Raw genomic sequence first — 25,808 nt, 5'->3', positions numbered from 1 at the left:
CCTTCTCTTTTCAGCTCCAGACTGCCTGCAGACACCTCACCTCCTCCTAGACAGCTCAGATCCAACGTGCCTAAAGCCGAGCTCCTCACCCTTCCCCACACCTGCCCTTCTCCATCTGGCGTCATCATTCATCTTGTCTCCTATATTTGTAACCTAGAAATTATCTTTGGCTTCTCTTCCCCGAACCTGTCCTAACCACTCATTTAGGAAGGTATCTCTTCCACTTCCAAAACCTGCCTTCGGCCAGTTCCTTCCTCGGTGCCCACTGACTCCCATTACTGCCTCCGAATACTGGGTTCGGTAACCTCCTTACAAATCTCCCGTCCATCCTTCTGATGGCCACTCCTCTGATCCACAACCTTCAGGGCTCCCTAGTCAAGCTCAGACTCTTCCTGACATGTAAAACCTTCTGTAGTCTCATACCAGTCTCACATCGCTCCATCCACACTCTGTGCTTCAGCCAGACTGGCCTAATGTCTATGCCCTCATCCTAAACTGCTCTGTGCCTTAGGGGGCCCTGAATGCCCTCTCTTCCTCTTTTTACCTGGTGAATTCCTATCCCAGCCTTTAGATTGAGCACATCTAAATTTTAGCAATCCCTCTAGCTTTTTAAAAGTACCTGGAAGTCAGGACCACGTCTTCTCTAGATGTTGTGCCAAGCCCATCCCTTCGTCTAGAAGAGGCGCTGAATACGTTCTTTATATTTGTCATCTCATGAGTCACAAAGCAAGTAAACGGCTGGGATGTCGCTGACTGTTAGCACATCCAGCTAGAGTGGTTCACATAGAGTCCTCCTGCCTTGGCCAGGTCCTTGTCTTCCCAGCTGAATGTAGAACTCTGGCTTTCAGCTCCCAGGAGCCTCAGCTTCCTGTCCCCTGTAGTTATGGAAGTGACAAGGGGGCACTAGTTTTTTAAAGCCATGTTTGTGTTCTTCTTTTCACACAGGGCAATCTAGAGCCACCATGATCCCCCCCAAGCACCCTCGACAGCCAAAGGGAGCCGTGGATGATGCCATTTCTTTTGGGGGAACCACAGAGCAAGAAGTGACCCGCCCTTCCCAAGCCACGCCGCCCCCCCTGCCAAAGAAAACGATCCTGAGGGCCAACACAGAGCCTCTTCCCAAAGATCTGCACAAGTCCCTGGAGAACAGCCTGTGTCTTCTGGCCAACCCCACCTATGACGCGGAGGCCCATTGGGATGCCAGCAGTGCCGGCTCCTCCCTCAGCTATGAGCTCAAGGGCCTTGGCAATGAGTCCTGTGATTCACTAGACAGGACCCTGCCCAAAGACCGGCGTGCCAGTACTGCGGCCCATAGCGTCTCCAGCCTGAATGCTCTGGGCACGAGGGAGCGGTTCTGCACCAGCACCGAGTCCCTGACCGGGCGGCGGACAACCCAGGGCAAGCTGGGCAAGAGCACTCAGAAGCCCCAGAGGACGGTGCTCTACCGAGGCATAGAGAATCGGGAAGAGGTGGTGGGGAAAATACGGAGTTTGCACAGCGATGCCCTGAAGAAGCTGGCTCTCAAATGTGAAGACCTCTTCATGGCTGGACAGAAAGACCAGCTCCGCTTTGGGGTGGACAGCTGGTCCGACTTCCGGCTGACCAGCGACAGGCCGTGTTGTGAAGCCGGCGATGCTGTCTACTACCCAGCCTCCTATGCCAAAGACCCACTCAGCAGCTATGCTGTCAAGGTAAGGAGGCACCATAGGCCCCCATCGGTAAAGACCATGAAAATCTCCAGGCAGAGAAGTGTGAGAAATCCTCCCTAGTTCATTCCATATACACCCCAAGAAGCGCTGCTCCCCTGACCCCCAGCATCATACAAGTTCAGTGACCAGGCTCAGAGAGCCTTGCTATGGACACGGCAGCTGGCATTTGTAGAGTACTCTGAAGTTTGAAAGGCACTTTTAGCTCATTTGATCCTCACAACAGCCTGAAGGCAGGTGCTTTGATTATGCCCATTTTGCAAATGAGGAAAGTGAAACAGATGGTGGCACAACAAGTTTCTGAGGCAAGATTTGAACTCACCTCCCCAAAGCCAATTCTGCGGCTCTCTCCTCTGTGCCATAGTGTAGGTGATTAAACAACTGAGTATTTATTAAGTACCTGTGACATGCCAGTCCCTGTGCAGGGCACTGTGGGTACAATGAGCTTACATTCTAGGAGGGAGAAAACAAGTATGTATGAATATAAAATGACTAAGTACAAATATAGACAAAATAATGAAAAGTGCAAGAAGGTTTGGGAGGGAGCTAGCAGCAACTCGATGGCTTCATGCAGAAGGTGGCCCTTGAGCTGCATCTTAAAGAAAGAGAGTCTTTGAAGTGGAGGTGAGGGAGGGCACTCAGGCATGGGGCACAGCCAGGGCAAAGACCTGGAGACAGGAGATGGAGGGCCATGCATGTGGATCCGAGAGAAGGCCAGGCTGGAGAGGTAGGTGGGCCTTTAAAAGCCAAACCGAGGAGCTTATCTGTGCCTTAAGGCATAGGAAGCCACTGGGGTGGGTTGACGGGGAAGTCATGGTCAGATCTGTTTCAGTGAAATTTCTTAGAAAACTGTGTTATAGGAAGGAGAGACTGGAGGCAGGTGGGCTAATGGAGAGAGTGTCACAGTAATCTAGGTGAGAGGTGATGAGGCCCTGAAGGAGGGCGTGAGCTGTGTGAAGGAAGAGACAGGGCTAGGTGCAGGAGATGGAGGAAAGGAAGAGCAGCAGCAGCCTGACACTCGCGGGCATCTCTGGGGGATGCCCTGCACAGTAGGAAGGAAGGAGGGTCAAGCCCAGAAAGAGAGTTTGGAGGAAAAAGGGGGCCTGGAATTTAGCCTTGGAGAACACCCCCAGGAAGAGGGTGTGATGGCTGGCTGGCCAGCAGGCAAGGCAAGAAGCTCAGAGAGTCAGGCATGGGTGTCCAAGAGGACGAAGCCTGAGAAAACAGCCCCATTGGTGCCTTCCCTTGATGGTGAGGGTCAGAAAAAGCCCAATCATGAGGGGCTGAGGAGTGAGAGCAAAGAAAGTGGAGGCAGAATTTTCAGAGAATTTGCCTGGGAAAGGGAGAAGAGACGTAGGATGGTGGCTTAAGGGGATGGTGGCTTTGGGGTGTGTTTAATGATGGGGAGCCTTGGGCCTGTTTGAAAGCAATGGGGAAGGAGCCAGTTGGCAGAGAAAGGTGAAAGGATTCAGCCTGCTGGAGAAGCCGACCCGGCCTGGGGTCTGCGGCTCGTCTTTCCCTTTGGTCAGTTTTTTGCTATTTAATGCTACCTGGACTCCTCTGTTCTTCTCTTTGATGAGGAAACTGAGGCAATTGGTAGAACAGACATGTCGTACCATTGCTGAATTCTCTGCCTTCCAAGCCACACCACCAGTTTGCAGCTCACGGCGCAGTTTAGGATAGAAATGGCAGCCAGTGGTGACCTGGTAGCTTAGCTTCCTGAATATTCTATGCTCTGTGTGCTATAGCAGCCAGACGCCGAGCTGGGGTCTGGGAGCCCTGGCTCTGGGTGCCGGCCTCACTTGTCACTGGCAGGGTGACTCTTGAGTATGTCCCTTTGCCTCTCTGGGCCTGCCATCCAGGGGGGGCTTGATTCAGTTCATACATTCGATAAGCACCTCCTCGGGGCCTACTCGGTGCCAGAAACTGTGCTAAGCTTCTGGTATGATGCTAGAAAGACCTAGACCATCAGACCTGGATCCAAGCCAAGGCTCTGCCCCTCCCAGAATATGTCATTTGAGGCTGTTCACTTGGCCAGATCCTCAGTTTTACCATCTGTAAAATGGAGCTAGTCATGCCTGTTCTGCCAGCCTCATTGATGGTGATGGGGATTAAATAATATATTTAAAAGTTCACTGAAAATTATAAGCACTGCCCGTGTAAAGCCAGAATGCCGTTATTATGTGGAAGAACTTGAGAAACTCTCCAGTCTGGATCTGTGAGTCATCATGGTGAGGCACCCCTCCTTCTCCCCTATCTGCACTCCCCAAAGATCTGCTCAGTGTGTGCTACAGGACCTCAAGTACCCAGCTGCTGCCTTTCCATTTAGATAACATACCTTTTTTTTTAAAAGATGCATATTTTAAATGCCAGAAAATTCTACTCTATGTGGTCTGCCAGCATTAGCACTCTTAAGTCTTATTATAGCATAGGGGTGGCCCTGGGTTCTGGAAGGTCAGCTGAGTGGAATGCAAGCTTTGGAGGCTACCAAGCAGGAGAGGACCAGCCTCCTTAAGGGAAGAGAAAGGTCAGCTGCCAAGTGATGGATTTGTTGGTCACAAGAGCTCATAAGTGGTTCCCTAATGCATGATGGATTCTGTCATGGTGGGGAAGGGAGTGGAGAGGGGGATCAGAGGGAGGGGCAAGGGGAAACAGCCTAAATGCAAGACTTCCAATTCCGTTGTCCCTTTCGTTAATTCAGTTCCTTAGCTCCAGAATGATTAACATAGTTAGGTGATTGTTACATCTGAATCTATTGTAGAAAGGACATATGCTATACTGAAAACCTTTAACATGTGCTGTGAATAATCACATTACCTGTCAAGGTAGTGCACATGTTGGTACCAGATTCTCTTAGCTTCATTCTCTGCAGTTCTCTCACTGAGACCTTTTTGTAATCAACTGACACCAGAGGATATTAGAGCAGGAAGCTCCTCAGGAGATCTCAGCTGATCCTGCCCCTGTCTCCTCTTGCTGAGGCAAGGTGCCCAGGAGGTGAGGCAATGGCATGGCCAGTCGGCATCAGGCCCCGCAGGATTTTCTGTTATGCCATATGTTTTCATGATTACATGAGACAGTGTTTGTAAAACACTTTGAAAACCTTAAAACCCCACAGAAATACCAGTTATTATTTAACACATACGTAACACCAAAAAGCAGACTGCAGGGAGAGACTGCTTCTCTGTGGTTAATGGAACGTACTGCTAAGAGGAGGCATTTAAGGGAACGTGATGCTGAAATGCTGCCCCATCAATGAGCAGAGTGACGGTGGCCGTCCGTCCTCCACCTTTCCTGTCACAGGATCACAAATGGAGTAGGGGAGCCTTCCAAGGAGGGTCCTCGAACTCTCCTTTCTCTCAAGACAATTGAGAAATAGGGCTTGGATAACATTATGTATTATTGCCTGGCAATCTTGTCTCATTACCAAATCAATGGTCTGGTATTGATTTTTTACTTGTAATGATGCAAAAGTAATCTACAAAGAACAGGTGGCAGGTTGTTAGAGAATGTGAGTTACCAGCAGGTTTGGGGAAGGACATGTTACTTAAATGCTTAATGTAACTCTCTTTGATGACGGTGCCTCTGGGCCTTTCAGGAATCACAGGATGAATTACACAGCTCTAGAAAAATATAGGAAAGGCAGCATCGCATGGTGTGATCGAGGGATGGCCTTGGGAGGCGGGGACATGGGTTCTCATACTGCCAGTGGAGTTTACGGACAGTGGGACCACAGGCAAGTCACAGTATGTCCCTCCAACCGTCACATGATAGGAGTGTGGCGATCTCCACCCATGGAGGCAATTCCAGCACTGGCAGGCACAGGTCCTGCTGAAGCAAGTAGCAAAAGGAGCCCTGAAGAAGGTCAGAAAAGACCAGCCCCTGGCCAGCTCACCCCTGCTTTTGTCCTCCTGTTTTTAAACAAGGGCTTTCATGCTGGTGATAAGATGGGCCTGAGCTTGTGTCTACCCTTGGCCCTGGGCAGATTACAGAAGATCATGTGTTTTCCTCACAGCAGCCGATGAGCCAGAGCAAGAATCATTTCCCCATTTTACTGATAAAGACACTGAGATGGGAGAACCAGAGTCACTTCCTGTGGGCTCCAAGAGGAAGAGGTGGCCAGGCCAGCATTTGATTCCAGCTCCTCTGCCTCCACGGGTGTGGCACCAACGCAGGTGTGGGCAGGACTTTGACTCAAGATCAGTGACCTTTAAAATGTAATAAGGACAGGTCCATGTTAGACTTCTGTAACCTCAGTTATGACCAGAGGGTATTTCCCATAAAACACGCACCTGAGGCAGTCTCTGAGCACTAAGAGCTTTGCTTCCTGACCCACACTGCCTCTTAAGAGAAGGGATTGTACACTGACCCCTCTGCCATGTGTTGATGCCGTTTCAGTCTTCAGGTTTAAAATTGAATTTTGATTATTTCAGTGCCAATGTTCCCCATTGCCCCACCCAGCAGTCAGGACCTTACAGCCTCCCAAACACCCCCACAGACCTCCCTTCACAGCCAAAGAGCAGACTGTAGATTCCTGGAGGGCAGGCCCTGCCACACTTTCGTCTCTGTACCCCAGGGCCTGGAAAATAGGAAGGCCTTCACGTACTTCTCTGTCGTAGTTATACGTTGTGTAGAATCTGCTTTTCACACCTGCTGCTGGAACAGGGGTGCTTTTAACTATAGAGAACCTTTGAGATTATCTGGTTCCACCTCCTTGTTCTACAGATGAGGACACTCACCCCTAGAAAGGTTAAATGACTTCCCCAGAACCCTGAGTCAAACCAGGGGCCTGTGCCTCCAGAGCCAGGTTCCCTCTCCTAGACTGTCCTCCCCTCCAGCGCTTTTCTTCCTCACAATATCAAGGAAGAAAAAGTTCTGTTTTTGAAGTATTGAGTGAAAGCTACAAAATATTGACAATCTCAAAGAATCTGAACGTTATCCCCATCCAGTCTCCTCACTCCCAAATCAAGTGTTCTTTCCACTAAATTCCTCTGGCCTCCCAACAGTAGCCAAAGTCAGTCTCATGTTCCTAGTGAATTGATTTTGTCTAAATGTACAAAGGAGAGTTTGCCTTAAGGACCACTTCTGTGGCAGAACAGCATTAGCCATGGTGTATCTGAATTGGTGGGGGATGGGCTGTTTTCAGATTATTGGGCATAGCCACAATATGGCAAAGGTTTTCACTACCTTCCATCTTATGCTTATGAAATTGATTTTTTGAACCCAAGGATAAAACTTTATATCTCCCTCAATTTCGAGCTCTATTCTAGCCTAGCCTTTGAGGTTTGGAGGGACCTAGACTTTGTCATCAGACTTTTTACTACCCTTCCCATCTTGGTTGCCTCTGCTGTCAAAGTGGCTGAGCCATCTATGTGTTTATCCCAGTCACTGATAAAAATGCCAGACAACAAAAGGTCAAGGCCATAGTCATGGGCCGCTCCACTGGAAACCTCCTTTTAAGTTGATATTGAGCTTTTAAGGACTGACTTCTTTGTGAGTCCAGCCAGCCGACTCCAGAGCTGTCTTAACTGAACATTAGACATTTACAGAGGTCCCTTATGGAAGCCTTCGATGGAGAGTAGATGCTTGTTTACATGACCATCAGTGAAGAGTCCATCCCTGGGTCGCCTGGTAGTCACCCAGGCAGGGTGGTGCATAAATCAGGCTGGAACGTAACATGGGCTCTAGGTGGGACTTGTATCCCTCCGAAGAAAAAGGAATGTTGTTTTTGGCATTTACGCTCATTCACTGACATTAATGGAGTCGATCAAAATAGGCCAGACATTGGAATGACAAGTGAAGTATCAGAAGAGTCTGTGGAAGTCTTTCCTCCACTTTGGGCCTCAGATAAAGGGACTGAACTGGGCAGCCTCTCCTGTCTCCTCCAGCACTGGGTTATGTGAATCTCATATTGATTCTTGGCTTTGTGGCTTCTGATCCCTTTTCACTCCTTACATGTATGTGTGCATGCATGTGCAGGAGTCCATACTAGATACAGCGCTGCAGACACTTCACATAAAATCAACCCCTTCCCATTCCCAAACCACTAGATTGTTTTAACATAGTTCTCATTTCAGCTAATGAGTTAGACCTTTGACTGGAGAAACAGTAAAGCCAGGACACAACATCTGCAGGCCCCAAAATAGCGTCCCCAGCCCAGCCTGCCCTCGTTGCTCCTGTTGGCGAATCACTTTCTAGCCCTAGGGTCCCAGGCCAAAGCTGGGAAGGACTTTAAATCATCTAATTTAACCCCTTCATTTCACAAACGAGGAATCCAAGACCTCTGTTGTGCAAGTGCCTTGTCCAGCGTCACACAGTGAGTGAACAGCAGGGCCAAGATTTAAAACAAAGGCTCTGACTCTGAATTCCGCCCTTCTTTGGACCACATAGACCGTGCCCCTCTGAACCAGTACTTCTGCTAAGAGCAGGCCTTTCCACCAAGTGAGGACCTGAGTAACTTAGTACACTGCCATGGCTGGCCTGGCCATGGGCCTGCCAGGAAATCTGAAAAAAATTACTTTCAGAAGAACACAACAAATCCAAACTAATAACAATATAACTAATAACATTTGTCAGTTAATTGCTGTTCTGAGGCCTATAGTCCACAGAACACCACAGCTTCTTGCCTCAGCCACGTCCTGCTGCGTCCTTTAGAGGTGAGGTTCTGGGCAAACAGATGCACCTGTCATTACAAGAGAATGGCTTCTCAGCTTTGAGCTCTCCCAAATACCTGGCTAGCAGTCTGGCACAATCCAGGGGAACTGTGGAGACCAGCATCTTCTCGAGCTTTGGTAGCCTGCAGAGGCCCAGCTTATCTTATTCTAGAGGATGCTGAGAAAGCAAGACACTAGCTGAGAAAGTCTTAACAGAAACCATGGCGACTGGTCAGAATTTGGAGCTAGCTCAAACCATAGACATGGATAATTAATTACTGGGGCTTACTGACATGGAAGGAACAGAAGGTTCCAGTTTCTTAATTTAACATAAAAACTCTCCACACTGAAACTACCAGTAGTGCTGAATCAGCAGAACTTCCCTCCTCTCCCACCCCAATTGACCCACATGTTCTGAACCCTTGGTGCTCAGCAGCTGCCACATTTCAGGGCCGAATGTATTCCAAAGAGCCTGACAGGCTGGAACCTTGAGTGCATTTGGCAGGGAGACCTTCTAGCTGCCCACGTCAGTGTCTTCCTGTGCTGTGGGCGATAGATAACCTGGAAGAAAAGGCCTCCAGGAAGCACTTCATGCAAGTTCCCACAGCCAGCCTCTGCTCCCAACTAACATTGAATAAAGTGGCTTCTAATCTTGACTCTGGGCAGGTTCTAAAACCACTTTGTCCCTTGGTTTTTTCAATCTGTACAACAGAGATGAAAATTCCCCTTACACTCAGATATCTTGCCATTTTGACTTAGGGATGTAAGAGTTTCTTTTAGGTTCCAACATATATATTGTAGAGAGAATCCTACAGATATAAGATACACACAAAATGAAAGAGCAAAGTTCTGTGTGATTGCATTCCTAAATTTCTCTTCTAGGCTGTGGGACGAATTTCTTGAGAATGGACATCTTTAAAAGAACTGACATTCTAAATTAGTATGTGCCCCTCCCCAAACCTCCTAGCACATCTTCACTGCAGAGAATGCACTTGATAGTTTAGACCCAGGTGCCATTTTAAAGCTCAAACATGTAATCCGTTGTTCCTCTAGTCACAGTAGGACCAAGGGTCTGTCTCCTAGGCTCATGACTTCACAGAATGGTGGAGATAGAAGGGACCACCCTGAGGTCTTCAAGGCCAAGCTCTCCTAGCTCCCAGCCTCTCTTTTTAGCAAGGAAATCATATTGTGACTGACCAAGGTTATGCCGCTGGTTCGGTGGCAGAGCAAAGATTCACATCCCATTTTCTGTTTCCTGGTCCAATTCTCTTTCTTCAGTGCCATGATTTTCTATTTCAATCTCCTTCCCTCATCCAAATGATCCATAATGTGCTGTATTATCCCAGTTTTTACAGTAAAGAATGTGCTCTGGGCTGTCCCTTTGTAAATGTAGGTCTATAAGCTTAATACTCCAGAAGCTCTTAGGTCCTGTGCCTGTAGTTTCCCTAAATCATAGGATCATCAGATTGAGAGCCAGAAGGGCCTATTGATAGAAATGTTTTACATAATTTTACATATATAACCTATATCTAACTGCTTACTGTCTCAGGAAGGGAGGGATAGGATTTGAAAATCAAAACTTTAAATGAAAATGTTAAAAAAAAAATTAAAAACAAACAAAAGGGCCTTCTGAGACGAAGCTGAGACCCAGAGAGGAGAGGTGACTTGCCTAAGGTCACCCAGCAAAAGGCTGGTGGGAGGCCAGGCCTCTTGACACATTCTTAGCATTGATGTAGCACTCATCATGTGCTGGGGCGCTGGGCCAGGCTCTGGGGAGGTCCCAGCCAGTGGCCATGAGGTTCCCTGGGGCCAGAGGAGGACTGTAGGGACCCTGAAGTGGGGCCATCATCACTTTGGGGTCTGCAGGGGCACCTGGGGTACTGTCGCATTTGTGGCTGCGCTTCTGTGTAATTCAGCAGACTAGCCAGGCAGTGCAGGATTGTGGTCTGCAATGGTTCTGTTTTCATCACTCAGCATTCATTCCCCACAGTCTCCCTCTGAGTGAAGGCTCACTGAGGCCCTGGAAAAGGCACAGGCTGAGGCAGAAATGAGATGCCCTGCCAGTTGAAGGCCGCCTTGGCTAGTGGAGCCCACCCAGAGAAGGCAGAAGCTAACGCACATTTTTGCTGAGTTGTACGGCACCTTGCAGCTCTCACAAGTGAAAAAGAACAGTAAAGGACCTGTATGCAGTGTGGGGCTGGCTCAGTCTGGAGAGGTGAGGCAGCCAGGGTCCCCACAGCCGAGAGCAGACACTGTCGGTCTTGCTCAGGTTTTAGTGGGAAGGGAAGGGGAAGTGTGTCATGCAGCCCCCTTATTTACCACCATTAGCATGTTCTTGTCTTCCATCCTCTCCAGCTCCCTGATTCCCCCTGCTCTGAGGTCACTTTATGCATGACCTATGGCCAAACATTCCCTCTGGCCACTGTCCTGGCTTTCCAGGACCTTCCCTCCAGTCCCACTCCTTCCCAGCTTCTGTGTGGGAAGCAGGGATGGCATGCTTCGCCCCAGTGGGGCAGATGGGTTAGCAGGACTCACAGCATAGGAGAGAGGAGGCTGGGTTCAGATCCCAGCTCTGACAGACCAGCTGTGCCCTCCATCCTGAGCAAGTCACTGACTCTTCTGTTTCCCCCCCGGGGATGTGTCAGGAAAAGTGCTTTGTAAACCTGAAAGGCCATAAGTGAGTGAGCTCTTAACATGGCTTCATACTCACTGTGCCTTTGGGCAGTTCATAGGACTTTACAGAGTATGAACCAATCCTCTGCTGTTCATGCTAATTTTGGCCTAACAATTAACACAAAGAAAACAGAGCCAGCACCCCACCATCCATAGGTGGAACCATGGATTACAACAAATGAAGACGGTTTGCATGCTGTAGGTGAGTTCGCTTACCTTGGCAGTATACTTTCCAGGGATGTGCACATAGATGATGAGGCATCAGTGTTTGGGAAGCTCTGAAGGAAAGTGTAGGAGAGAAGAGGTGTGAGACTGCCTGCCAGACTGAAGGGCTGCAGACCCCTTGTGTTGACCTCGTTGTTGTATGCCTCTGAAGCCTGGACAGTCTACCAGCCCCAAGCCAGGAAACTGAATCGCTTCCTCTCAAACCGACTTAGGAAGATTCTGAAGATCACCCGGCAAGATAAGGTAACCAGACTGCCAACATTCAGACTACTGCAGAGAATGCAGCTCCAGTGGGCCAGCCATGTTGTTCAAATGCCAAATGTACGTTTGCCTAAAAGACTATTTTACAGAGAACTCACGCAAGGCAAGTGCTCATGCAGGAAACGGAAGAAGTGACACAAGGACACTCTCAAGGTCTCTCTGAAGGATTTTGGAGTTGATGGTGAAACATGGGAGACGCTGGCACAGGACTGCCCAGCATGATGTGTCCAAGTCAGAAAGGCACCGTGAGCAAAGCAGAGTTACAGTAGCTCAAAAGGAACATGGGATGCACAAATTTAGCTCCTTCTCCACTCCAGATGTTCATATGAACCCAGCCCGTATTGGTCTGATCAGCCACAGTGATGTCATTTGGGCCCTCCTCCAGCACCAAGGAGAGCAGCCAGCCAAGGACTTCCCAGTTGTAGACACAGACATGCAGCAACACTCACCTGTGCTTGAGCACCCACTCCCACTCAATATGTATGGGGCACCCAGGTGGTGCAGTCTAGCCATGTGACTTTGGGCAAGTCACTTAACCCCAACTGCCCTGCCTTCTCCCCTCCAAAATGGGGAAAAAAAAATCTCAATATGTAGGCTTGGGTTATTTGTATAAAAAGCAGCAACTTCCATTTGCCCAGAAGGCAAGCAGAGCAGTGGCCGTGAGCAGCAAAGAAGCAAGGCCTGGACAGAAGCGAGGCCTGTGCCCAGATGAACAGTAGCCATTAAACTTGTCAGAGATTTCAGTGTATACAGAGGGAAGCCTTCTTCCTCTAACCAGTGGGCTTCTAATTTTATTTATAGCACAACATATCTTTTACTGAGAATACATTTTATATTTTGCTAAACTACATTTGTGAAGAGTGTAGGAAAATGCAGTTTGACCCCAATCCCTTCCATTGCTTTTCTCCATTTCCTGACCAGAGATTTATAATGCTGAGCTGTCTCCTTCATCATCTGAGAATCAGGCTTTTTTTTTTCCAGAATCTTGAAACAGTAGCATTTTAAAGAAGGGTCTAAAAAGCCATCAGACTCTCATCTGAAAGCCAGAGTAACTGGGATTCTCCCCTTCCTCCTCTTTGCTCCAGGATCCTTGTTAACCAGCTGAGTTCCCAGTTTCTTTTGACATCCAGCCATGCAGAGGGCATGTGTTGGTGCTTGCGGGTCAGCCACCCAGCTGCCTCTTTAGTTGAGAGTGAGTCTCAGAGGGAACTCAGGGGTCCTCAGGACCCCTGAGCCTGGGCTCTGCCCAGAGCAGGCACCCTAGGTTTACCTTGCATGCTGTTCTTCGCTCCTTCCTGCCTGGTGCAGCCATCAGGACCCCTCTGACATGGAGAAACGAGCCTCAGCAGGTGTGGTTCTGCCTGGCAGGTGCATGGACAGGACACCTCGCCCTGCTGGGTGTGTTGGTTTTGCAGCTCCCTCTAGTGTTTTGACAGCTGCTTTCCCTTCCTGTGCAAGAATTGTCCAACATAGAATCTGCTCAGACTGAAAGCAATTTTTTTAAACTATTTTCCAGAGAGAAGGGGGGGGGGGTAATTTACTCACACATTACAAAAGGAGCAGTCATGTAGTATAATATGGAGCCTTTGAAGTTCATGGTTTGTTCCTACTTCAAAATGATGAGAAGCAGGCAGGGCCTTACAGAAACAGTTCCTGATTGTCAAGGGGCCTTCAAGATTACCCTGAAACAGGCCCAGAGACTATTGTCTGAGTTCCACCCCTATACTGAAGAAGGGACTTAAATGCTTTTCAAAGGAATAAAAAATGAAAAGGCAAGAGGTTCAAGAAGTGAGTTCGTTCCCTGGATGGAATAAAACACTGGATGGGAGAAAGAACGTAGGGAAGAATATTGTCCATTTGTCCTAGAGACAGTACTTTGCTTTCTCAGATAACTCTTTGGGGCTAGAAATTTATCATCGGGAGGCAGGTCATTTAGGGTTTTAAAAACTAAAACAGTCAAGTTATTAATATTTGAAAGAGATCTACTGTGTAGTGCATAGAACATTATTTCTTAGAATTTAATACTCCTATCTAAATTAACATCATAGTGGGCTCCATAATAGAGATTTATGAGATACCCATCATATGAGAAATCCGATTATGGAAATCTCCATAGGTCTGTGTGCTTAATTGTGACTGTTTTGATGGGTCTAAACCAATTAGGAGCCCCGGTATTTTTCCCGTTTCTTGGCCCAGAATTCTCCTTTCTCCATTTACCCTTAAAATCAGTGACCCATTCATCTTCTTCTAAATGTTGCAAGATAGATTAGAAAATGCTGGCCTGCTCAGTGTAGCTGTCTGTGTGGAGGCCATCCCTCTCATCAGCACAGCCAAACGACTGACCGATTTCTCATTGTTTCTTTGTAAATCATTTTGGGAGTTCAGCTGGAGTTGATCTGAGAAGTTAAGCATAAGTTCAGGTAGGAGTATCCATCTTTTTATTATCCACTCAAGCCGAGAGGTTTAAAGAGAAAAGTAATCCAGATGAGAATGGCTTCCCCCATTTGCAGTGGTGAACCAAGCTGCAGCCATCCCTGCGAAACTTGGCTTGATGAGACTTAATCAATCATCTCCCCGTAACCTTCAACTGGCAGATCTGAGTTCCCTCTGGCTTTGTGACAGGCATGCAGGGATCTCTGCCAGCACACTGTCCACATGATCAGGACGTGGCATCCATGGGAAGATGGAGGTCGTGGACAGTGACCACCCTCTTCTGCCACAGAACCCAATGGAGCTAAACTCCCCAGGAATCTCCTTCAGGGATTGATCATACAGGGGGAAAAATCACTAGAATTCTCAGGACAGGGAGAGTTTTCTTCCTAATTTTTTTTGTTGTAAAAGTGTACAAATGTCTGATGATCTCACCATCACCCAGTCTGAATGAGGAAGGACCTCTAAGGCCATTGAGATTCATTCCTACCCAATAGGAATTCCCCCTTCACCCAGTGGAGCCAAACTCATATAGAAATGGGGGCCACCAAACCCGACATTAAGATCCCTGTGGGCCAAATGGTGACTTAGAAAACCACATTGAACATCACCTATGTTTTTATTTGATTTTCATTTATTTTGTTAAATATTTCCTGATGATAGTTTAATCGAGTTCTTCAGCAGAAGCACACGCACGTGTGCATGTGTGTGTGTATCTGTGTTTTGGAAATATAAAGAACTACCTAAATTTGATGCAGGATCACTTGGTCTCCAGGTGTGATGTAGGAGAGTAAGGGTTTGAGGGTATACCTTGCCTTGTTGAGATCAATATTTCTGAAGTTATGTACTCTTCTAATTATAATGTAGTAAGGCAGGGAAATGGGGGAGTGGGAATCCTTGAGTGTTCACTCCATTATTGTCCGTCAGGAAAAATGAAAATGGAGAAGCCACACGATGTGGGCAAGGCCCTGGGCCTGGACTTTGAGCCCAGGGTGACTGGTGAATACCTCCATGACTTCGGACAAGTCGCTCCCCTTTCCTGGGTCTGCTTCCTCATCTGTGAAGTGCAGAGTCTGGTCTCCTTCCAGTTCAGACCTGAATTAAAGACCCAGCCATGCTATTGACTAGCCATGTGACTTGAAGCTCATCCTTTTCCCTCAGAAACCCTTACTGGCTCTAGCATCCTTTGGATGAGTCATTTCAGCTGGCGTTCTTGGTCTTCCCTCCCATTGGAAATAAGCATGCCATGGCCTGGGGAAAGCTGAATCATCACAGAATGATGGCTGTGGAGAAACCCTAAAAGATCACATGCCACACATGAGAAACACCTTTAGCAGCATTATACAGAATGATTTAAGTCCAGGTTGATGAACACACAGTCTTATGTCCTGCACTGACTAGCATGGCAGCCAACCCAGCCAAGCTGCAGGAGTCACCATCTGTGGATGAGGCTCTTGCCAAGGCAAAGCAAGATGGGGGGCGGGGCTACAGCAGCAAAAGAACTAAACAAGAAACGGCACCTGCCTTCAGGAGCTCTGGGCCACCCCCGCAAGGGCGGCTAGCTCTGATTGGGGAGAGCCGCACAGCACTCAGTGGCCAGGCACCTTCCTCACACTCCTCCTGGGTGAGAGGCAGCACCAGGCCAGTGAGGAAGCCAGAGCCTCTCAGGGCACAGTGACCAGGCAAGAGCAGATTCTGGACCCCAGAGCTCCTGCCGCCTCTCTGCAGTCAGCCCTGCATGAACAGCTGTTTTATGGGGTCTCTTTGTTTCTCTCTTCCTGTGACCCTATCACTGGTACCACAGCACTTGGCAGTGAAGTGATAAATATGTATAACTACCATAGATGAGAGATGCTTCTCTCCCAGGAGACTCCCTTGCCTTTGGTCATCTCTGAGAAAAATATTCATTTGAATGGAAATCAGAGGGTGAGACTCCTCAGAACTGGCTCCATTTGCATCCTTCTAAGAAAATGATGCATTTTCTCTTTTTAAATAAAATTGACTAGAAAATGCATCGGGCAAGTTTGCTTCTTTTCTGTGTGACTGTGATAAACAGGCAGTGTAAACACTGCTGGGTGTGTTGCTGGGAAGACTTTGATATTTCTGAAGTAGGGAGGCCCCCTCGGGCTGAGGAGGCGAGATTGGAATGGATGGCTCCGCCTGCTTAGCACAGCCATGAAGGCCCATGTCTTGTTTTAGTCACTGGGGTAGAGAACTTAATCTCCCATCTTTGGCCTTTTTACTTCTGCGAGCAAGACCGTCAGTAATGGGAGGTTCACCTCTCTTCATCACTGTAAGGGTTACAAAATACTTTCTCCATCATAGCCCATGAGGTAGGCAGTGCAGGAATGTTATCCCCATTTCATAGACGAGGACCCTGAGTCTCCAGAGGATTAAGTGATTTATCTTTGGGGAGCTGGTAAGAAGGAGCTAAGTGCCTGTTGAGTGAGAACTGGAGCAAGGCCTGGAGGCCTCTGCCCTATCCCAGGAGCCTTTCCTCTATGGCACTGAAGCCAGGTTGTTAGGGTTACAGAGAAGGCTTCCCTTTTAGACCCTGAGGACTTCAGAGGATCAGAGATCAAGGATAGGAAGGGACCTCAGAGGCCATCTAGTCTCACCCCCTCATTTTATGGATGGGGAAACTGAGGAAAGGGGAGGGGCTTGTTAAAGGCTGTACAGGTACTCAGTGTCACAGGCAGGACAGATTCTGAACCCAGGACTCTCCCCATGGTGCTAGATTACCATTGTGAGCATTCCCACAGTTCCTCCCATGCCAGAGAATTTCTTGAATTCCTACAAGAGAATTGGGGGATCATCCTCTCTTGGTTTTACTGTGATCCTTAGACAGGAGATGAGTGACCCATCTCTAGACCTCTATCCAGAGTCTTTCTGGCTTGGCATAGGCCCTTCAGGAGCCTGTGTTCTAATACAAAGGCCTTGATGAGCCAGCGACCCCCATGCCCTAGTGAAGTATCAGGAGGGATCTTCTGTGGGCCAGGATATTGTGCTGTACAGGAGCCACAGTGGGTGAAGAGAATCTACAAATGTGACCATATTCAAACGCACTTCAACAGGTATTTATGAGATCCCTGCTGGGTGCAAGGGCTAGACGTAGGAAGGTGAAAAACCCATCCTGTAGGGGATCCTCCCTCAAAATCTTGCAGGAAGTCCAAGGGCCCCCAGGGATGGGAAGGCCTGAGAGCAGGAGGGCCATGCAGGTGGGCAGGGAGCTGTGCACGCTGCCTCTCCCCGACCCGCTGGGGCTCACTCTCCTTATACCCCCAGAGACAGAGTACAGGTAGGCTCCTCCTCCTCTCTGACTCAGCTGCTGTTTGCCTTTGAGGCTTCTAGGAGACCCATTGGGAATGGTCTTCAGCCTCAAGCTCCCCAGACCCAGCCAAAAAGCTGACGTAATGATTCACAAGTTAATCCGTGTCTGTATGTTCTTAAAAGTATGGCATTGGAACTGCAAAGACATGTCTAATCCCTTCTTTTCTTTTTCCAGATTTGCAAAAGCAAAGCTAAAGAGTCCCAACAGTATTATCACAGTCTGGCCGTCCGACAGAGTCTGGCCATTCACTTTAATATCCAGCAGGACTGTGGCCACTTCCTAGCAGAAGTCCCCGTGCGTCTTCTTCCCTGGGAAGACCCCGACGCCCCTGAGAAAGATGATGATGAAATGGAGGAGGAGGAGGAGGAGGAGGAGGAGGAGGTGGTCTCTGAGCAGCGGAACAAAGACGCGTCCTGCAACGCGGAGTCGGCCCAGATGGGCAGCTCAGAGAGCCGTGTGGGCGCCAGCAAGCAGCGGAGCCACGTGGTGGTCATCACCCGCGAGGTCCCGTACCTGACCGTGGCAGACTTTGTGCGGGAATCTTTAGCCCAGCATGGAAAGAACCCGGACACGTATGAGCGCCAGGTGTGCCTGCTGCTCTTACAGCTGTGCTCGGGCCTCGAGCACCTCAAGCCGTATCACGTCACTCACTGTGACCTGCGGCTGGAAAACCTCCTCCTCATCCACTGCAGGGCCGGTGGCAGCATCCGCAAGAGCGAGCCCAGCCTGGCCTCCGCCAGCCCGACAAGGCTCATCGTGAGCAATTTCTCCCAGGCCAAGCAGAAGAGCCACTTGGTGGACCCAGAGGTTTTCCGGGACCAGTCGCGCCTCGCGCCTGAGATCATCACTGCCACACAGTACAAGAAATGTGACGAGTTCCAGACTGGCATCTTGATCTATGAAATGCTGCACCTCCCCAACCCTTTTGATGAGAATCCAGAGCTGAAGGAGAAGGAGTACAGCCGCGCCGACCTCCCCCGGATCCCGTGCCGCTCCCCTTACTCCTGGGGGCTACAGCAGCTTGCCAGCTGCCTCCTGAACCCCAACCCTTCAGAGCGGATCCTCATCTCTGATGCGAAGGGCGTCCTTCAGTGTCTTCTCTGGGGCCCCCGCGAGGATCTGTTCCAGACTCTGCACAGCCTGGCCAGCCCCGGCCAGAGAAACGCCATTCTCCAGAATTGGCTGGACATCAAGCGGACCCTGCTCATGATCAAATTTGCAGAGAAGTCTCTGGACAGAGAGTGCGGAGTCAGCCTGGAAGACTGGCTCTGTGCTCAGTATCTGGCCTTTGCCAGCACAGACTCGCTGGGCTGCATCATAAGCATCCTCCAACGCCGCTAGGGCGCGGATCTCGGTTCTCATCAGCGACCTCGGTCCACATTCCGCCTTCTCTCAGAAAGTGGCTTACCACCTGAGCACAGCCAGGGAAAGGAAAGGAACACTGACCCTTTGTTCCCGGCGGAGCAGATAAGGTCCATCTGGCCAGGTCACCTCCAGCCCTCAGTACAGCGGGGGGCAGAGTCAGTCTGAAATTTTATAGAAATTAATCCGCAGGGATGTGCAGTTGTCTTCCACTTGGATTTCTCCCAGCCTAATGTTTCTATAAATATAGATGAATGAAAGGAAAAAAAAAAAACATCCCTGAAGGAACAGTTTCCTTGGGTATGAATACAACGAGCTGCGGTTCAATTTCCCCCAGTCCTGGATCATCCCTGACTGACTTTTCAGCATGTAATATTTTAAATAGCAACATACAGAGTTAACTGATTCCCCATTATCTACCAGTAAACTCTCCAGATAGCCGATCTTTCTTTTTCTTGTTGAAATATCTCTTTGCTATCCTAGGCATGTAGAGCTGTGATCCTCACCCTTATGACAGCCTTACAGAGGGCACATAGTAGAAGGCAGATGGTGGGGTGGGGCCCAGCCAGGTAAGCCGCCCCCCCCCCCCCCGGGGCTGGCAAGAGCCAAGACTGCAGAATTGTTCTTCCTCGGGCTGCTCCAAAGCATATGTCCTGGATAGAGGACGAGCGGAGCCCCAGCTCTGCCCCATCTGAGTGGGTGAAGGGGCATCAGCCACTTGCGGCCTCTCTGTAGGAAAGTAGAATGTTCTGCTTTTCAGGCCAGTACCCCATGGTCTCCCTGGGATGGAGCTGCCCTGCACTCCTGCAGGCTGGGAGGGGGAACTGAGTCACAAGTGCTGTTCTTGATGGGAGTCAGAGCTGTCAGGTTTGGCAGCCCCTCAAACGGTGCCCCAATCAGTGACAGTAATTGGCTCACTTCCTTCTCTTGGCAGCCCCAGACCACACTCCCCAGCTGAGCTCGGAGATGTATTTAGAGGGAGGGGAGCCACCCTCTGACCTTCTACCCCCTAGTGTCGGCCTCTTCCCCTTCAGAGCCTCCTCCTCTGACACGTGGCCCCCTGCTCAGTATTACTAGGGTCCACATCACCTCAGAAGGACCCATCCTGGAGCACCTGGGACTTGCCCACACTGGGCCTCGCCAAGCCGACAGCCTTCTTTCTGAGCCTTGTGCTTCTCCCCGATGGATATATGTGCAATTCTCGTGTGTGTTTTTTAAGCTGTATATGACAGTGTTTACGTTGCAACCTCACCTGAAGCAAGACCTATGGAGTCCCCACCCTTCCTCTCCAGGCACATAAATGAGCTTCAGATAGGAGCGCTTTTTACATACATGTGGATGTTTATATGTTTATTTCGTTCAAAACTGTGAGTAATCCGTTTACTTCAGCCTTGAAAACAAATTAGCCACTTTGACCCTTTGTGCATGCTGGGGCCAGAGAGGAGACCCGCCTGTTAGCAGCCTTGGGGCTCCGAATGTCCCTGGAAGGCCCCCAGGGCCTGAGGCCTCAGGCCCTGGGGCCCAGATCATTGTGCAGTATTACATAGCACATTTGTGGCCTTGGAAATAGTTCTAAACTTTGGTGATTTTTATTAAGCCTTTCATTTGATTCACTGGTGTCTACGAGTGATCAGGAAAGGAGAAGGAGAATGTATTTTATTGCAATGTTACCTTTTTTTTACAGAAAAAGATGTTAAAGGTAGCTGATTGATGGTGTGCTTCCTTCCAGTGTGTGCTAGGCATCTCCCCTAGAAAGCCCCTGGTGGGGATGGGGGGCATCAGTCTGGCTGCTGTGGGCCGGCTGCCCCAGAGTTTAGAGCTATAAAGAAGTCAGGGCACACTGGTCCTGGCGCATCTGTGCTCCCCAAAGGCTACTTCCCATCCTCCCGCTTGCCCCCCCCACCCCAGCTTTCAGCTTGTTTATTTACAGGCCCATCAGTCCTGGCCACCCACGGCCCCAGGCCATTCCAGCCCACCTGGCCCTTCACATTATGGAGACATCCATTCTAGGTGTCGCTCGTTTGGGCGACTTGCACATGGCACATTGTGTAGTTTTATGTTTAGTGCACCTGGTCCCTGACCCTCCTTTGACCCTTAACTTTCTTGTTTCCTTTCTGTTTGTGAGTGTGATGACTTGGATTCTGGTCATTCATTCTAATTCTCATAGAATCAAGCCTCTCATCACCAGAAGGCTGGCCACCAGTGGTAGATCCTCGTGGGCCCAGAAGCTTACAAAGAACCTCGGCCTGCCTTCATAGGGGAAGGGATCCCATGGTGATGACATCACAGGTCCCTGAAGTGCCGTCTGTCCCTCCCTCCAGCTTGGACACCTCTCCCTGCCTGTCTCCTGCAATGTCGCACCTGCTCATGTCCAGAGTGAGGAGCAGTTTTATTTGTTGGTTGTTGGGCCTGAGTTGGTTGGTTTTTGTTTTTGCATTTTTAAGGGGGGGGGGGGCAGATGGCTATTCTTTCAAGGAGTGAATGCAGACAGGGCCTGAGACTTCCCAGAGATGAGAGATAGAAACTGATGTCCTCTGGGCACTGCCTTGAAAGAGGAAGAAAGGGACCATTTCTTACAAAGAACCCATATCCAGTGATCTTCCAGGAATGTAATTCCAAAGAAAGTATTCAGTCATCTTCATAATCATGGCAAATATTTTGAATGTGTTCGAGATGCAGTAAGCATCTTGAATTCCTTCTTCATCTAGGACAGAGAGCCTACTCTGGGCCACAGACAAATGCAGGGGGGTTGGGGTGTGAACACCAAAGCCCTTTAGCAAGTTTTCTGAAGTAATGACTACAGTTTGCAGTCGACAGTATTGATTGGAAATAGAGATTTCTTTTTTTTATTTTCCAATGGAATACTTTAACTCTCTATTCCAGACACTTCCATCTATATCAAGAGAATTGAAAAATCAAGCAACCTTTTGGACACCATCTAAAGTGAGCACTTTCATAAAGCTAGAGAGGGAAAGCCAAATCTCTGGCCTGTTTGGGTCTGCTGGGATGCAGGGCCAGGGATGGGATATGTAACAGAGTGAGTGCCTTGTTAGAATTAAAATCTACTCTTGAAAGAGAATTACTGGAAAGTACCAAAATCCTGAGAAGCCTTAAGCATTTGGTGAGAGAAAAACAGCCTTTCAAATAGGTGCTGATCTGGGCCCTAGAGTAATAACAGCATATCTGGTAGAAAAGGGAGAAATGGAAATCTGTGGAAGCTGACCATGAGATAAGGTCATCAGGACAGAGCTCCAAGCCCCTGAGCTTGATGAGAATTCAGAGCCAAATACTCTGGCACTGTATCTGGTGCTTTCACTTCACAAGCTAAAGCTGGTAGGTCTGGAGGAAACCCAGGGCCCCACAGTTATCCAACTGATTGACGTGGGGTAGGGGTAAACATCAAACACATTATTTAGAGTTGGGGAAAATAAATTTCAATTCAGAAAGAATGAGGTGAATCCATTTTTGTTTCCACTTACCACATGAGTTGGCAGCCTTGGTATCATAAGCCTAGAGACCTGTGTTGGAGATGTTAAAAGAGGTTTCTCTCAGAGTTGTTAGCAAGAATCTGGTTGGAAAGTCCCTGGCTCTGAAAAACTTTTAAAGGGCTTTTGGGTCAAACCGAGTGAGGAGGGCAGCGGCAGGCTTCCCAGACCTGAGCCATAAGGCATCTGATGCTGGGAAGTCATTTGCAAACCTCTAAAGCCGAGACTTAAAGACACCTTCCTTCTTCCTGGGCCTCCTCTCAGAGCTGACATTCTGCTCAAACTGTCTCTAAATGAATTAGCAGGAGGTAAAGTGCCAAGCAAATGATCAACAAAATAGAGACCCGACCACAAGAAAGATGATGGGTTTGACATCTTGGCATTTTAGAGGATCCTAAAAGCCTGGGTAGAGGGAGAGGCATTCCTTCCACCCCTTCTTCGTTCCCCTTGCTGATGGACAGCTGCTACCTGTACAGCTGCAGAGTGCTAACTACCCTGTACCTTTACAGAAAGAGAAACAGGCTTTCAGAGCTGAGTGATTTTGCCAGGGTCCCACAGGACAGGGGAATGAGGAGGATGGGCTCTGTAAGTGTAAGGTATTAGGAAGTATCCAGGTCAGAATTGGAACCCAGAACCTCCTGAAACACTGCTCTACCCCCACCCCACTCCAGGAGGCTGACTTAGCTTGAGGAGTAATTAATTGTTCCACTTTTTCCCTAACTGGGCTGTTCATTTTACCTCATTCCAGTTAGGACTCCCCAAGTGATCTGCAGCCATGAATTCAAATCGCTGCTCTTAACTGCACTGAAATCCAGCTGGCTGCCCTCAGCAGCCCCAGGGAATGTGGGCGGGCCCCAGAACCCCAAGGGGCTAAGAGGGGCCAGCATGGCAGAGGCCTTAGGGAGAAAAGATACCAAAGACCTGAAACCCCGTTCACCCTGATGCTTAAGGCGAAGCTTTTGCCTAAGCTAATGCCAGAGGAGGGGAACAGACAGACATTCCACCTCCACCCTTAGACACAATTTTTTATTTATTTCTTTTTTTTTTAATAGCAAAGTCATGTGTTAGGAAAGAAGGAGAAGAAAAGCCACCACCACCTCCTCCCAAAAAAAACAAAAACCCCATCCTGGGCTGAATGTAAGGTTCCAAGGACCCCTCCTCTCCCTGCCTCCCTTCTCCAGGAAGGGGCAGTCAGGAGCTATTCCATGGGGCCCGGCTCTTTGACACTGTATTGGAAGGATTTTTTTCTTTTTAACAATGGTTTCAGTAGGTGGTGTTTTAAAGAATTCTTGGGAGATTTCTTTAATAGATTGTGAATGTTTTTATAAACCTTCCTGCAGAGGTGTTTACCACTCATCATTACCATCATGTAATAGTTACTAAGTGCCCAGAAGGAGAAAGGGGCTCGCCAGCTGTCTCACCCTCTTGCCCAGGCCTGTTCGAATTAAACTCAGCTTGCTGCTACAGCATTGAGGAAGTGTTCTCTATCTGAGCTGCCTGTAATGCTCTGTCTTCCCACTTCTGGGCACTGCACCACTGAGGACAGCCTCTTAACATCCATCCCACCCTCTGTATTTTTTTAATCCAAGGTGGTTTCAGGGATTCAGAGGAAGATGGAATTTTTTTTACATAGAAGAAATATAGATATATATATATATAGATATATATTACTATGAACTTTATTGTATTTCAGAAAATCCACTTTGCCCTTCTTGTGTGTGTATATGTATATGTGTGTGAGGGGAGGAGAGAGGAGGGTTGGAATGTGTGTGTACCCACACACAGCATATGTGCTTGAATGTTGACCTACCCAAAGGTTTTGGGGTAGACTCTTTGAAAGGACAACTCACACTGCTTATTCAAACATGAGTAGGCATCTGTTACCTTGCCAGTTTCAAAAGGTTCTACGTCTGAGCGTGATGAGTTAGGATTCTCTGTGGTCGCCACACGGCATCAGGGCTCTGAAACCACCTGATAAAAGAGACTCGCTCTCTCTGGGTTTTGTCCTTGGAAATTTTTTTTTCCAATGACTTCCAAGCCTGCTCCCATGCTCTGTGTAAGCTTTCTGTTTGGAAAGCCTGTCTCATTTGCTTTATCTGAAGCTTCATCTCTCTGGTCACCCATTTTATAGATGTATATATAAACTAAACCTCCCCCTGTCATTGGGAGACACTTCTATGCTCTGGTTTGCTGTGGTACTTTGCTGTGGACTCTGTGGCATTCATGTTACTGTGTAAATAAACTCGTTTTATTACACTGAAACCAGGTGTGGAGTTATTGTCCTTGCCAAGATTTCCTTCCCTTTCACGCTTCCATGGTGGGGAGGGGATAGTCAGTCTGCAGAAAGGATTGTTCCCCAAGGATACATCAAGCTGGCTAGAGGATCTTCATTAATTTCCGGGGTGTCTGGAAGGTAGACTGGACCACCCAGGGAAACCTGGCCTTTCCTTCTCAAAAAGAAAAAAAAAATTTTTTTTGAAAGCCATTCAGTCTGTGATACCAAAGGATGGCTATCCTGTTTGGTCTAGTTCCTTCTTTTGGAATTCTCTGACCTGGGTCACAAAATGTTGGAACTAGAAAAGGTCATGGACTGTTTACAACTGGGTAGGATTTAGAGGCCGTTCAATTCAATCCCTTCCTTTTACCAATGAGGAAAGAGAGAAGGATCCTGCTCAAGGTCACACGGGTAGTAAATGGCAGATCTAGAATCCTAGATGGAGAAAATCAGTTCATTTTTCGCTAGCATTCATTGAGCACCAAACTGTCGGGCTCTGTGTAAGCACTGAGGATGCCAAAAAAAAAAAAAAAAAAACAATCCCCTGCTCTCCAGGAGGTAACTGAGTTTCTGCCTTGGGATGAAAGTCCAGGCTCAGCTGCTTCCCCTCTCCTGGCCTGTTTCCTCTACCCAGTAAGGGATGTTGGACAATATGAACATAGGATCATAGAGACCTGGAAAAGACCCCAGAGACTGTCTAGTCCCATTCCCTCGTTTTACAGACAGGCACAAGGAGGTCACACACCGACTATCAGAAGTTGGATTTGAACTCGCATCCTCCACTGTAACACACCAATCTCTGAGGTCCCTTCAGCTCCTATATGCTAAGATTCGGCTTTTCTGAGGGTGAAAGACCTTCATCTCCATACTAAGTCTTGCATTTTCTCTTCATCCCCTCCTTAGCCCTTAAGTCCTAGTACTAGAAAGAGAAATTACAGAGAATTAATAGCAGGCTTTGTGTGTGATAGAATTCTTTTCAGCTCTCCTTGGTGCTGAAGTTTTTGGTATGTGCCGCTAGTGCCCTCTGGTGGTCAGCCTGCCTAAGTTCAGGCCTTCACCAGCCTGAATAAGATCAAATAATGTTGCCAGTGAGAGGGCAGGGGTGTTCCCTGGCATTTATCACCCCGGAATCCAGTGCGGGTTCAAACTCCAAGCCCCTCCACCTTGAGGCTGTGTGAGCTTGAACAGGTTCCTTCCTCTCTGAAGTCAGGAGGTTGAATTCCTTGATCTCAATTCTTTCGCCTCCCTCTACAATGCAGTGACCTAGGTCCTGTTGGATCTCTGTAGGCTCATTGCATGTGATGTTAGAACATAGAGCAGGGAAGGATTATAGATGACATAAGTCCAGCTCCTTCATATTACTGGTGAGGAAACACCACAGACCAAAACTACCCAAGGTCACCAGTGACG

General features: G+C 48.5%; 1 protein-coding gene across 11 annotated transcripts in view; it reads left to right on the top strand.

Annotated features, from left to right (window-relative positions):
• PEAK1 (pseudopodium enriched atypical kinase 1) overlaps positions 1-24,385 on the top strand; it is a 280,555-nt gene extending 256,170 nt beyond the window's left edge. For all 11 annotated transcript variants that reach the window (XM_069071434.1, XM_069071426.1, XM_069071435.1 and 8 more), the window contains 2 exons: positions 946-1,691; positions 17,451-24,385. In XM_069071434.1, coding sequence (XP_068927535.1) covers positions 946-1,691; positions 17,451-18,617 — 1,913 coding nt within the window. In that variant the 3' untranslated portion in view covers positions 18,618-24,385. The remainder of the gene's footprint in view (positions 1-945; positions 1,692-17,450) is intronic.
• Positions 24,386-25,808: the final 1,423 nt, after the last annotated feature.

The sequence above is a fragment of the Petaurus breviceps genome, unplaced genomic scaffold (assembly GCF_028583685.1).
Source record: "Petaurus breviceps papuanus isolate PSGF00001 unplaced genomic scaffold, PetGlider_PUasm1.0 90825, whole genome shotgun sequence".
Classification (NCBI taxonomy): Eukaryota; Metazoa; Chordata; class Mammalia; order Diprotodontia; family Petauridae; genus Petaurus; species Petaurus breviceps.
This window is presented reverse-complemented; position numbering and strand designations above follow the sequence as displayed.